The sequence below is a fragment of the Condylura cristata genome, unplaced genomic scaffold (assembly GCF_000260355.1).
Source record: "Condylura cristata isolate star-nosed mole 26May11 unplaced genomic scaffold, ConCri1.0 scaffold00033, whole genome shotgun sequence".
Classification (NCBI taxonomy): Eukaryota; Metazoa; Chordata; class Mammalia; order Eulipotyphla; family Talpidae; genus Condylura; species Condylura cristata.
The window spans coordinates 9,454,494-9,465,908 of NW_004567134.1; the positions used below are offsets into that span (position 1 = coordinate 9,454,494).

Consider the following 11,415-nt stretch of genomic DNA (forward strand, 5'->3'; position numbering starts at 1 on the left):
CACTCTGTCTCTGGTGAAGCCTCTCACCGCCCCTGAGCCTCTGGCCTGTACCCCAGTTCTGTATGAATAAATAAATAAATCTTTAAAAAAAAATAGTTAAAAGGTAGTTGAAGACGCTGAGAGTAGAATATCATGTTAATAAACATTAATAAAATGTTTCTATTGCTGTGACAATGGACCATGAAAGCATGTGAATAAAGACTGAAAAGGAATGTGAATGTAAAGAAATGAAAACATGGCAGGTTGGCTTATGGGGATCTGAAAGTGCTTCCTTAAAATGTTATGCTGTTTTTCCAATTAAGAAAAAATATAAACAGCTGAGACTTCTGTATTCCACAAGGAGTTTGGACATAGCTATGTTATGTTAACAAGTAAAAAGCTGAACGAACGGTAACCAGCCACTTTTCTTAGCTACATCAGAGAATTAAAGTCACAGGGCAAACAGCTGCCTTCAAATTTAGCGAGGCAAACAGGTGAATACAGAGAATCACAGCTTCCTAGAGGAGAAGCCTGAAGCAGAAACCTCCAATGGAACCAGGATTAGAGCACCAAAACTAAACTAGACAGATTGCTAGAAGCTCCCTGCCTACGAGTCTTAGAATAAAAACTGCTGGAGGGTCCAGCCCTAGGGCCGTCCCGTGCTTTTGTGAGATTCACCTCCAGGAACTCCTCTAGGTTTCCGTGGCTAAGACTGGAGAAAATTCGCGCCCTGCTTCGGCAGGGGGAGACTAAAATAGCCAGCGCATCCTGTTCTTTAAAGTAGTCGGCTCTCAAGAGAAACTACAGCACCCTTGGGGTTTCATCACAGAGTGACTGATCTGGGGAAAAGGAAATACCCAGTTCCAGCCTCCTCCATGGTGTCCCAGGGGGGTGAGAGTGAGGGTGGGAGAGGTGAACTGAGAATCACTTCTGAATTTCATAGTCCAAAGACCAAGACTCACTCAAAACTGAGACCTCACTGTAGGATAGTAAGAAACACTTCTCCCCCTTTCCACCTTACCACCACATTACTAAATGCCAATCTACCACAGTTCCTTTGCTCTCCATATTCAACTTTCAACAAAAAAATTACAGGGTATAAGACACATCAACCACCAAAACCAGAGTCAGATGTGACAGAATTATCAAGTCAGAAGTCTTAAATAAATATGACTAATTGATGCTAGAAGCTCTACTGGGAAAAGTAGACAAAATACAAAAACAGACAAAGTAAGCAGAGAAGTAAAAACTCTAAGGATGAATAGAAAATAAATGCTTGAGACAAAAAGCACTGTAAGAAGAAGAATGTCCTTGACAAGCTCATTAGCAAACCAGACATGGCTGAGGAAAGAATATCTGAGTTTGAGGATATGTCAGTAGAAACTTTCAAAACACAAAGGAAAAGGGAAGAAAGTGGAATAAAATATCCAAGACCTGTTGGACAACCACAAAAGATGTAATACATGTAGTGAGAATTCCAGAAGAAGAAAGGAACAGAAGCAATAGTGGAATCAACAATAACTGAAATCTCCACCTGCCCACTCCACCCCACAAACCCCAAAATAATGTCAGACACAAACCACAGATGCAGGAAGCTCAGAAGATTTCAAGCAGGGTAAACAGCAAGAGAAAGCACACCAGGCATGTAGCAGCCAAACCACAGGAAATCAGTAATAATGAAAAAAACACTTCACCTTAGTTAAGGAAAGAAAAAACCTGAACTCTAAACCAGCAAGGAATTAACAAATGACTTCTCAGAAACCACACAAAGAAAGTAGAGCAAAATAGTGAAAGTGCTGTGAGGAAAGACCACCAACTTAGAATTCTAAATCATATAAAATCACCCTCCAAAAGTGATAAAGAAATAAAGAACTTCTCAATAAAATCCCATAACAAAACCACATAAAATGCAGAGTTTAAACCACAAAAGGCAGTTAAGACAGTAGAAGATAAATATAGGAACAAACAAGAGCGACCAGTAGAAAAACTAATAAATACGTTAGACATAAATCTTGCTATATAAACAACTGCTTTAAATGTTAATGTTAAGCGCCCAAGTAAAAGACAGGTTGTCAGTGTGGATCAAAAAACAAGACCCAACTAAATGCTGTCTCCAAGAAATTCCCTTCAAATATAAAGAAACATATTGATTAAAAGTAAAGGGATAAGGAAAGAACTGCTCTGCTATATGAATCAAAAGAAAAGCAGAACAGTTAATATTAGTCTGGTTAGAGAAAATTTTAAACCAAGATAGATTATCACGGCTAATGACTGACATTGTGGAATGATAAAAGGATCGATTCTCCCAGTAGACAGTAATCATTAATATGTACAGTGTCTACCAAGGAGCATCAAATAAGAGCTACCAGGAGAACTACAGTTATTCTTCCCACAACCATTTGCGCTTGGACAAGAACAGCCTCACATGAGACTGTGGGTCCAGTGACACCCTCATAACCAACAGAACCTGTGAGATAATAAGTCACCCTTTTTAAAACTGCAGTAAGATAACGTGCCACACAATAGATTATAAATAATGAAATAGGAAAAACATCTAAGACCTCATTGAAGAAAACACTCCAGAAATAAAAGCAGATTTCCAGCTATAAGAAATACACCACCACTCAAGAAAGAGAGCAACAGAATGTTAACACAAGTAAATTTCCTTATCTTCAAAGCCAATGAAAGATCAAGGGCACTTACATGAGCAAAAGGTCAGGTTGTCTGTAGACTGTGCCATAGTAATATCAGTGCTAGTAGAAGCAGTCCTCTTGGAAAAGAAAGTATGAACCAGGAATTTTATGGTATACAAACAACAGATAATAGGTTTGAAAATGCAAAAACTCGGGGGATATTATCCTCATCAGACTTTCTTGAAGAAATGTGTAGAGGAAAAATTTCTGCCAACCACAAAGACAGAAAAATTACTTCAAAAGAACGGACAATATGCCTTAAAATAAACAGGAGGATTATATTTCTAAAACACAGTGCCAATCTTATAAACTCCAACAACACAGAAATTATGAAACTATAAAAGGTGAGTGGGATAGGATTAAGTGTGGTGCAGTGCACAGGAAAACAGAAAGAAACAAAAGGGAAAATAATAAATTAAAATACAAAGATGATAGAATCAAGGGAGAAGCCCAAGATGCCCTTTAGGAAAAAAAAAATCACATAGGTAAGTCATCAGCTAACCTAGTCAAGAAAAAAAAAATTACAAAATGTGTTTTATAAATATTTCTTAATACAAATTAAGAAACCACATCTACAAAATGAGGAAATATCTACAAATGTAGGTGAAATTAGAAACATACCCTCCTGATTCAATTCTATGCTAATAGACAAGAAATTTTAACTAAAATAGGTAAATTCCTAGGAAATATTTTACCAAAATAAAATTTACTTCAGATAAAAGAGTAAATTGAACCAAGTTAATAATCACAGAAGAAATAAATAAAGTGGTCAAAACCACTGTGTCCTCTGCCCTCCAACCTCAGAACAGGCCTTCACAGATTCCAAAGGAATTCTTTCTAACTGCAAAGGAACAGATAAACGAATGCTAGGTAGTGTTCCCAACACAGTCAGAGAAGGAACTTGCTCTTACAAAGAGACAAAGCTTGGTAACAGAGCTGACAAAGTAGGAGCTCCAGGATGTTACCTAGCCCAGATCCCCCTCTGAGCCTCCCTGGCCGCAGCACGCGGCCTCTATCTTCAGGGTCACCTGTGGCCGCGGGAGGCCTCTCCAGCTCCCACGCCAGGCTGCTTGGAAGAAGTAAGAGGGTGTCTGCTAGAGCACTCTGCTTTCTCAAAAGCCTGTCCACGGACTTCATTTGACTTCTCAGCCCATGGGGACTCCCCACACTCCTAGCCACAAGCAAGATTAGGAAGAAAGCGGCAACACCATCTTGAATAAAGCCAAGATTTGGCCAGATAAAACACATGAGCCCAGGTAAGTTTGAATTTTGGGTCAAGTATGCTGGGACTGACTTATGCTAAACAATTATTGTTTATCTGAAATTCAAATTTAACTAGGACACCTGAGTTTCCTCTTTTGTTTTCTAAATCTGGCAACTCCACCCTTTAGTGACCAAGTAGTCATTATTTTATAGTCACCCTTCCTTGCTTGTTTGTTGTTTTTAAACAGTTTGATCACCCCATGTGCATCCGTACGTGTCATGGTTTTGTCTTCCCCATTGAAAAGAAATTGGAAAAAATTGACCTTCAGCTTCCTTTTCTAGCCCTTTTATTTCCTTAAAACCAGCTATTGAAGAAACTCTGACATTTTGCCTACAGGCTTTCCAAGAGGAGAATGTTTAATGAAGTTGTTACATTTTAGACCAACATATAAAAAGAAAATGCAAAATAGAAAAATGCAATTAAAATTAAAAGGTACTTAGAAATGAATATAATAAGAGACTTTTGCTGAAAGACACTAAGGAAGAATAAGAGCTGTATCACACTTATGGCAAGACAGACTAAATAATGTAAAGATATTGTTTTATTCAAAGTAATATATAAATCAAATTCCAGTCAAAATCCCAGTAAGTACATCAGACTCGGTAAGAAGTAAGAAAAAGGCCAAGACTAGCTCTAGTAGTCAGAATAATGAACTGTCAAAAATGTCCGTGCTCTAATCCCCAGAACCTGTGAGTACGATCAATCGTATGGCAGAGGGAAACCAAGGTTTCTCAGCAGCTGACTGGCAGATTACCCTGGATTATTCGAGTGGGCTCAGTGTAATCACAATTATCTGTGTGAATGGAAGAGGGAAGCAGAAAAAGGAGAAGCAGAGAGATGGTAGCATGAGAATGATGTGGCTTAATACTGTTCACTTTGAAGATGGAGCCAGCGATGTGGGAAGCCTCTAGAAGCTGCAAGGAGCACAGCATGCATTTGCTCCTCCGGCCTCTAGAAACGGATGTGTCCTGCCAACACCTTCATCTCATCCTGGTGAGCTTCATTTCAGACTTCTGAACTAGCGAAATGTAAGATAAAAAATTTATGTTATTTAAAGCTATCGCGTTTGTTACAGCAGCAATAGGAAACTAACTGCAATAGACAAGATGGTTTCAAAAGAAAAAAGTGGAAGGATTTGTTCTACCAACATCAAGACTTCCTGCTGGCGCAGCGGGTTAAAGCCACAGCACTAAGAAGCTTAAGTCACTTCCAGACGAGTTCTTGATCCCCGCCTGCCCCGGAGGTGACCACATGGCGCGGCAGACCTCTCCTGACCCGCCCGCTGCTCCCCTCAGCAGTGTACTTCGTCGATCTGCCTGTTCTGCTCCCCGCTCTGTCTCTGGTGAATCCTCTCACCCTCCGCATCTCTGGCCTATACCCTAGTTCTGTACAAATAAATAAATAAAATCTTTTAAAAAATATATATATATATAAACGAATATCGGAATTGAGGTAGGAGAAGCACAGAGAATCCAGAGACAGACCACACATACATGACCAAGAGGACAGTACAGATCACTGGGAGAGCAGTGAACTATGTTTGGCCAGTGGACATTTTGGCGAACTGATTACAAAATGAGCAGTTATTCTCCTCCCACAGTCATGTTCATGCCCCATGCAGCTCTCACGCCATCCCATACAGTGTGACTCAGTCACACAACTGGCTTTGGCTAACGGGATATTAGCAAACATGACTTGCAAAGGATTCCACAATGGGATTTGTCCCCTTTTGTCACTGGATAGTCTCCTTTGAAGAAGGCCAACAGGCCTGCTGAATGAGGAGATGGGCCACTGCCCCCCAGGGGACAGCCAGTCAGCTTCCAGTGGTACAATGACTCAGCTGACTAGCAACGGACCGCAGACACAGGGGAGCTCCGGAGTCCAGGGTCACCAGGTTATAAATTAAGTAAATGGTGACTGTTTTAAGTCAATGGAGAGATTAATTACAAGCCCCCTCATATATAAAAATCAATTCCAGGTAGGCTAGACACTTAAATATGAAAAATTGAACTTTTTGATGAAAATATAGAAAAAATTTCTATAATCTCAGGTTATAAAAGCTTTCTTAAGCAAGTTACAAAGCACAGCAACCATAAATAAATAAATATCCAGATTATATAAAGAATTTCCAAGGATAAGAAAAAGATAAGCAATCTAATAAAGGTAAAAGATAAAAACAATTCACAGAAAAAAAATGCAAGTGATATATTTATATCGTTATATAGCTACAGAAATATACCAATACCTACATACACAGACACACATACATATCTTCTTCACACACTTATCTTCACATATACATACATACACCCACATACATACACATAGCTTCATCAGTAGTCAGGGACATGGAAATGAGGAGTCATGTCACATCCATCACACTGGCAAACTATTTTAAATTCCACAGCTGAGGATGTGAACAAAGGGTAGTTCTCACATACAGATAGTGGGAGTACAAACTGGTTCAAGAACTTGGGAGACCAATATGGCACTATCTAATAAAACTGATGATAGCAAGTTCTCTTACCCCTTTGCGCAAGGAAACAGGGTGTCAAAGAGAACACTTTTAACACAGAAAAGTTAAAACCACCTAAATGTCCATTACCTAAAGAATGGATAAGAAAGTGGTTACCTCTGTGGACAAGGAAGGAGGTGTAACCGAGAGAAACATAGGCAGTTTCATTGCACTGTGTAGAATTCTTAAGCTAAGGATTGGGTGCATGATGTGTATTAAATCTCTGTTTCTATTCATGTGTCTAGAAGATGTCATAAATGTTAAATGTGTTTTTAAAAAATGAATCCAGCAATAAATCATAGTTATGCTCTAGAAAGAAACTCAAAGATTATGATGCAGAAAGAAGGTTAAGGGCTTGAGCTCTTTATCCTAAAGATGCCCTTCCCCTCGGGTTACAACCTAATTTAACTCTGGAACCTGGGAATCACTCAGAGATGGTGTCCTAGAACTAATTCTTTGTTTTGCCAACACAGAGAATATATCAAAAACAAAACAAAGCAATAAGGCAAAACTTAAAAAGCAAAAGAGGGCCCTCCTTGGCAGCTCAAGGAATTAAACCACAGCACTATGAAGCTATCCAGAGCCACTGCAGCGCAAGTTTGATCCCTGGCCACGGAGCTGACCCACATGACGCAGCCAGACCTCGCCTGTCTTGCACACTTCTCCCCTCAGCAGTGTATTTCAGTTGATCTGCCTGTTCTGTTCCCCACTCTGTCTCTCTGTTGAATTCTCTCACCCCCCACATCCCCTGCCCTGTACCTCTGTCTGTACCCCAGTTTTTAAATGCATTAATATCTTTTTAAAAGCAAAGGAATGAGCAGAAATAAAGGTTAATGGCAAAAAAAAAAAAGAAACAAATGGAGATAAACCAGCAAAAGAATTTTTCATAGGCAATTGCTGCCCGCCTCCACCTCCCAAGAGTCACCCTAAGTGTGAGGTTCTGTCATACTGATTTCTAAGCCATTTGTACTGATTTCCAAGCCATTTGAGATAGATCTCATGTTCTCATTGCACAACAGACTGGTCACCACTTCCAAAGCATTCTACACAGATTATTACTAGAGTCGAACCCAAATTTTGCTTTAAAAAACACAATGAGTGAAGACAGCAATGCTAAATGAAGACAGTAATGCTAAAGGAGGAAAATATTCCTTCAGTTTCTATCCCAGAGGGCTCTGAGCTCCAGTCCTGGCTCTCACTAGCATTAAAATTCAGGGCAAAGGTAAAGGGCTTGCTGGCCCAAGTGAAGGGCAGAGATCCCTGTGGCTTCTCTAGGTCATAGGTAGCTGGAAGAATCTGGTCAGATCTGGCCCTCAAAGCCAAAGCGCAAGCCAGGCTGCTTTTCACCACTTTGCTTGGAGCCTCTCTCTGAGCTTTGAGCCTCTGCAGTGCACATACTCAAAGAAGAGCAAACAAATCTAGTTAACCTGCTTTATTCAAAGGGCTATTTTATTATTTTATTTCCTGCTCTGTTTTCTCCAGCATATTTCTTGCAGTTTAGTTTTCCACATCAATTTCTTTTGTTATTGTTGCTTGCTTTTTGTTTGCACTTAAAATAATCAGTTTTGGTTTTCTCTTTTATTTCAGTCAACGTTATTTTATTTCCATACATTCTGTGATGCATCACAAATAATCTTAATTCAATCCATAACTAACACTTCCTATTTTGATAAAACATTTGTGGGAATATTTCTTATCAGTTCAGTGAGTCAGACTTTTCAATAATCAGGATTTTTAGTGTCCTTCTGAGTTTACTAAAATTAAAAGATACTGTCATAATTTGGTATTGTAGAAGCTGACTTGTTAAAAATCTTTTTTTTTTAAGATTTATTTATTTATTCATACAGAACTGGGGTACAGGCCAGAGATGCGAAGGGTGAGAGGATTCACCAGAGACAGAGTGGGGAAGAGAACAGGCAGATCGACAAAGTTCACTGCTGAGGGGAGCAGTGGGCGGGTCAGTAGAGATCTGCCTCCAGGGTAGGCGGGGATAGAACTCACACGGAATTGGCTTAAGCTTCTTTGTGCTGTGTTTTAACCCGCTGCGCCACCAGGGAGGGCCCTGTGTTAAATCTTAAGGGAGTACTTTTTCTTCAGGCACGATATTTGCAACTGTTACCAAGTTACCTAGATGACTGGCTATTCCCTTCAACCAATGGAAGTCACCAAATAACTCTTAGAAAAGAGAGTAAACCGTAAAGACTCCTTGGGGGCTGGTTGTGTTTTGTTGGAAGCATATTATTGGTACTGCAGCCTTTTGTAAAAAATTAATTTAATCCTTCTTTGATCTCCTTCCACAAATAAATAAAACCAAACAAATGAAACCCCAATATAATCACCACCAATAAGGCAATGACAGTAATAAGGGCTGTGGCTCATGCGTAGGAAGGCTTAAATGGGCTTTGTATAAAATGCAAAAGAATCATGGATTCCTGTGATTACAATGGAATTAAGAGGAGTTACTCCCAGTGCCTTCTCAGACTGGGGTGAGGCACTCTATCACTTCTGCTGATCACCAGACCCAAGTGAACAGTAGAACGTTACACCCTGAACTGGAAGCATAGGTGAAGCACCTTTAAAAATATCTTACTGAATTTTGCCTTTGCTAAAGGGCAGAATCCAGTCAGTTGGAAATTTCTTTTTTATAAAACTAACTTACTTGCAGTCAGGGGACATGTTGCAATTTAGCGTTTTCCTCACACTTTACACTGACTGATTTTGTAGGTAATTCTTTTAATATATAAGTGGACAGAAAAGTGCAGTGAACTACTTACTAACTATACAGACTATATGCCCATGTCAGCCAGGCTTAACCCTGTAAGAGCAAGTTAATCAACAATATTACTTTGGTAACAGCTAGGCGGTCATACATTAAATTATTAACACATGGTTCCAGAATAAGTACAGAGCTAGCAGTCTCAACTGGGGCTGCAAATCAAAACTAGGTTAACTGTCAGGTATCTAACTTGTCTTCAAGATACTGATTCAGAAGATCTGGTGTAGGGCCCGAGCAACTGCATCTAAAGCAAGCTTTCTAAGTGATTCTGAGCAATGGCCGGTAGACATTTCTAGCAGGTACTCAAACAAAGAATACTAGACAGAAGACAGTGGGACCCAAGCACTGTGCTAAAGCCATACAAAGGGCCTTTTGCATCTTTACAAGATATCAATTTTTAGTCACCCTGGTGGCACAATGGGTTAAAGCGCTGCACTGCAAGCTGGCCCAGCTGCTTCAATATGGCCCAGCTGCTTCAATATGAGTTCTTCCCAAGCCCCAGCTGTAACCCCAGGCCTGGGAGGTGATACACATGGCGCAGATCTCCTGTCTTGCCAGCTGCTCCCCTCAGCAGTGTATTTCGTCCATCTGTCTGTTCTGCTCCCCACTCTGTCTCTGGTAATCCTCTCACCTCCCCTGCACCTCTGATCTGTACCCCAGTTCTATATGCATAAATAAATCTTTTAGAAAAAAAAAGCTGTCAATTTTATTTGATGGTTCACTAGCTTAACATGTCATTTTAATTTTGGGTGGTGGTTATGTAAGTATATACAATTGTCAAAACTCATCTAACATTTAAGTTTTTGCATAATTTTGTAGACTGTTCCACCTCAATAAAAAGATCATCTTTATACCAAAATATGGGTACACTCAGGAGAAGAATGCAAGGTCTGTATTTATTTTTTAGTTGAACTCAGTTGAACTCTGAGACTTCAAAGAAACCCCCTATTCAATGCGCTACCGCAGCAGAAGCCCCAATATTCTAGGGATCCAACAATTTCACTCTCTTCTGCGCGGTGTCATTTAGAAGATGAAATGCAGAAGGGGAAATCTTTCGGAAGGGCCCAAAAACAACAGACTGAAAATCTCTGATGTATAAAACCTTTCCCAGTATGTATCATTCATTCCACCACACATGATCTGCTCCCCCTTTTTTGTCTCTTTACCTTCTACATATTATCTTTTTGCTTTAAAGTACTCCAAATTTTCAAAAATTTAAAGTTTCACTCTGCTATGACTGGAGATTCTGTTTATTGCCATTGAGTAACAGTTTAATGATCTGAGATGGTAGCCTCAAAAACTACACAACACAAGCACTAAAAAAAAAGAGGGGAAAAAAACTTAAAAGACTCTTAAAAACGTGTTTGAAAAGGTTATCGGGTGCAGGAACTGGTTGTAGACAAACACTGAATCTAACAATCATGAAAACTCACACTCCATGACTTTGGAAAGACAATGTCTGGAGAGTAACGTGGTTTAGCAGCAAGGGTGAGAGAAAACAAAGCAATAAAGTAACGTGCCCTTATCACCTCTTGCAGCCTAAGCGCCCAGGCTGGGTAGTGTCTGAGGCACGTTCTGGGTCAGATTACTCTGCACAAGTTACTTTATCTCTTGCTTGGGAACTCTGTGTCCTTATCTATAATAGGTGCAGAGTACACCTTTTCTTGCGGATTTCAGCAACCGGTATTACTAGGCTTTCCGGATTGCGAGGCCAGAAAGTTGAGAAAACATGAATCAGAAGCGTGCAAGTAAAATCCTGGAAAACGAGGGGACTCCGAAGCAAGTCAACACGACACAAACACGACTTCGACGCCGACGCGGACGCTCCCAGCCAAGCCCCAGCCCCCAGCCCCAGCCCAGCCCCGACCCGGGAGCCTCTGCTCAGCATTTGCGCAGAACCCACACCGCGGGACGGTCCCGTAGCGCCTGCGCCACACACACCCCCCCCCCCCCACTCAAGCGTTAGCGCACCTGACACCCCGCTATGCGCATGCGCCACTCGCCCGTCGCGGCAGCCAAAGGGCGCGAGACCGTAGTCGGACCGTGGCGAGAGGCCTCCGGGGCCGGCTTCTTACCTCCTGGGCATAGGCCACTGCCTTTGGCTAGTCCCGCCTCCTCCTGACTCTAAATCCGCGAATGGGGGAGCCGGGAAGAGCGCCCCGTCCTGATTGGAGCTGGGGTGTGTTTA

General features: G+C 40.9%; 1 protein-coding gene across 2 annotated transcripts in view; it reads right to left on the reverse strand.

The window, feature by feature from the left end:
- BTD (biotinidase) overlaps nt 1–11,342 on the reverse strand; it is a 27,600-nt gene extending 16,258 nt beyond the window's left edge. The window contains exon 1 of one of the 2 annotated variants that reach the window (XM_012732216.1): nt 11,303–11,342. In XM_012732216.1, coding sequence (XP_012587670.1) covers nt 11,303–11,313 — 11 coding nt within the window. In that variant the 5' untranslated portion in view covers nt 11,314–11,342. The other variant, XM_012732217.1, reaches the window with a different exon arrangement.
- Nucleotides 11,343–11,415: the final 73 nt, after the last annotated feature.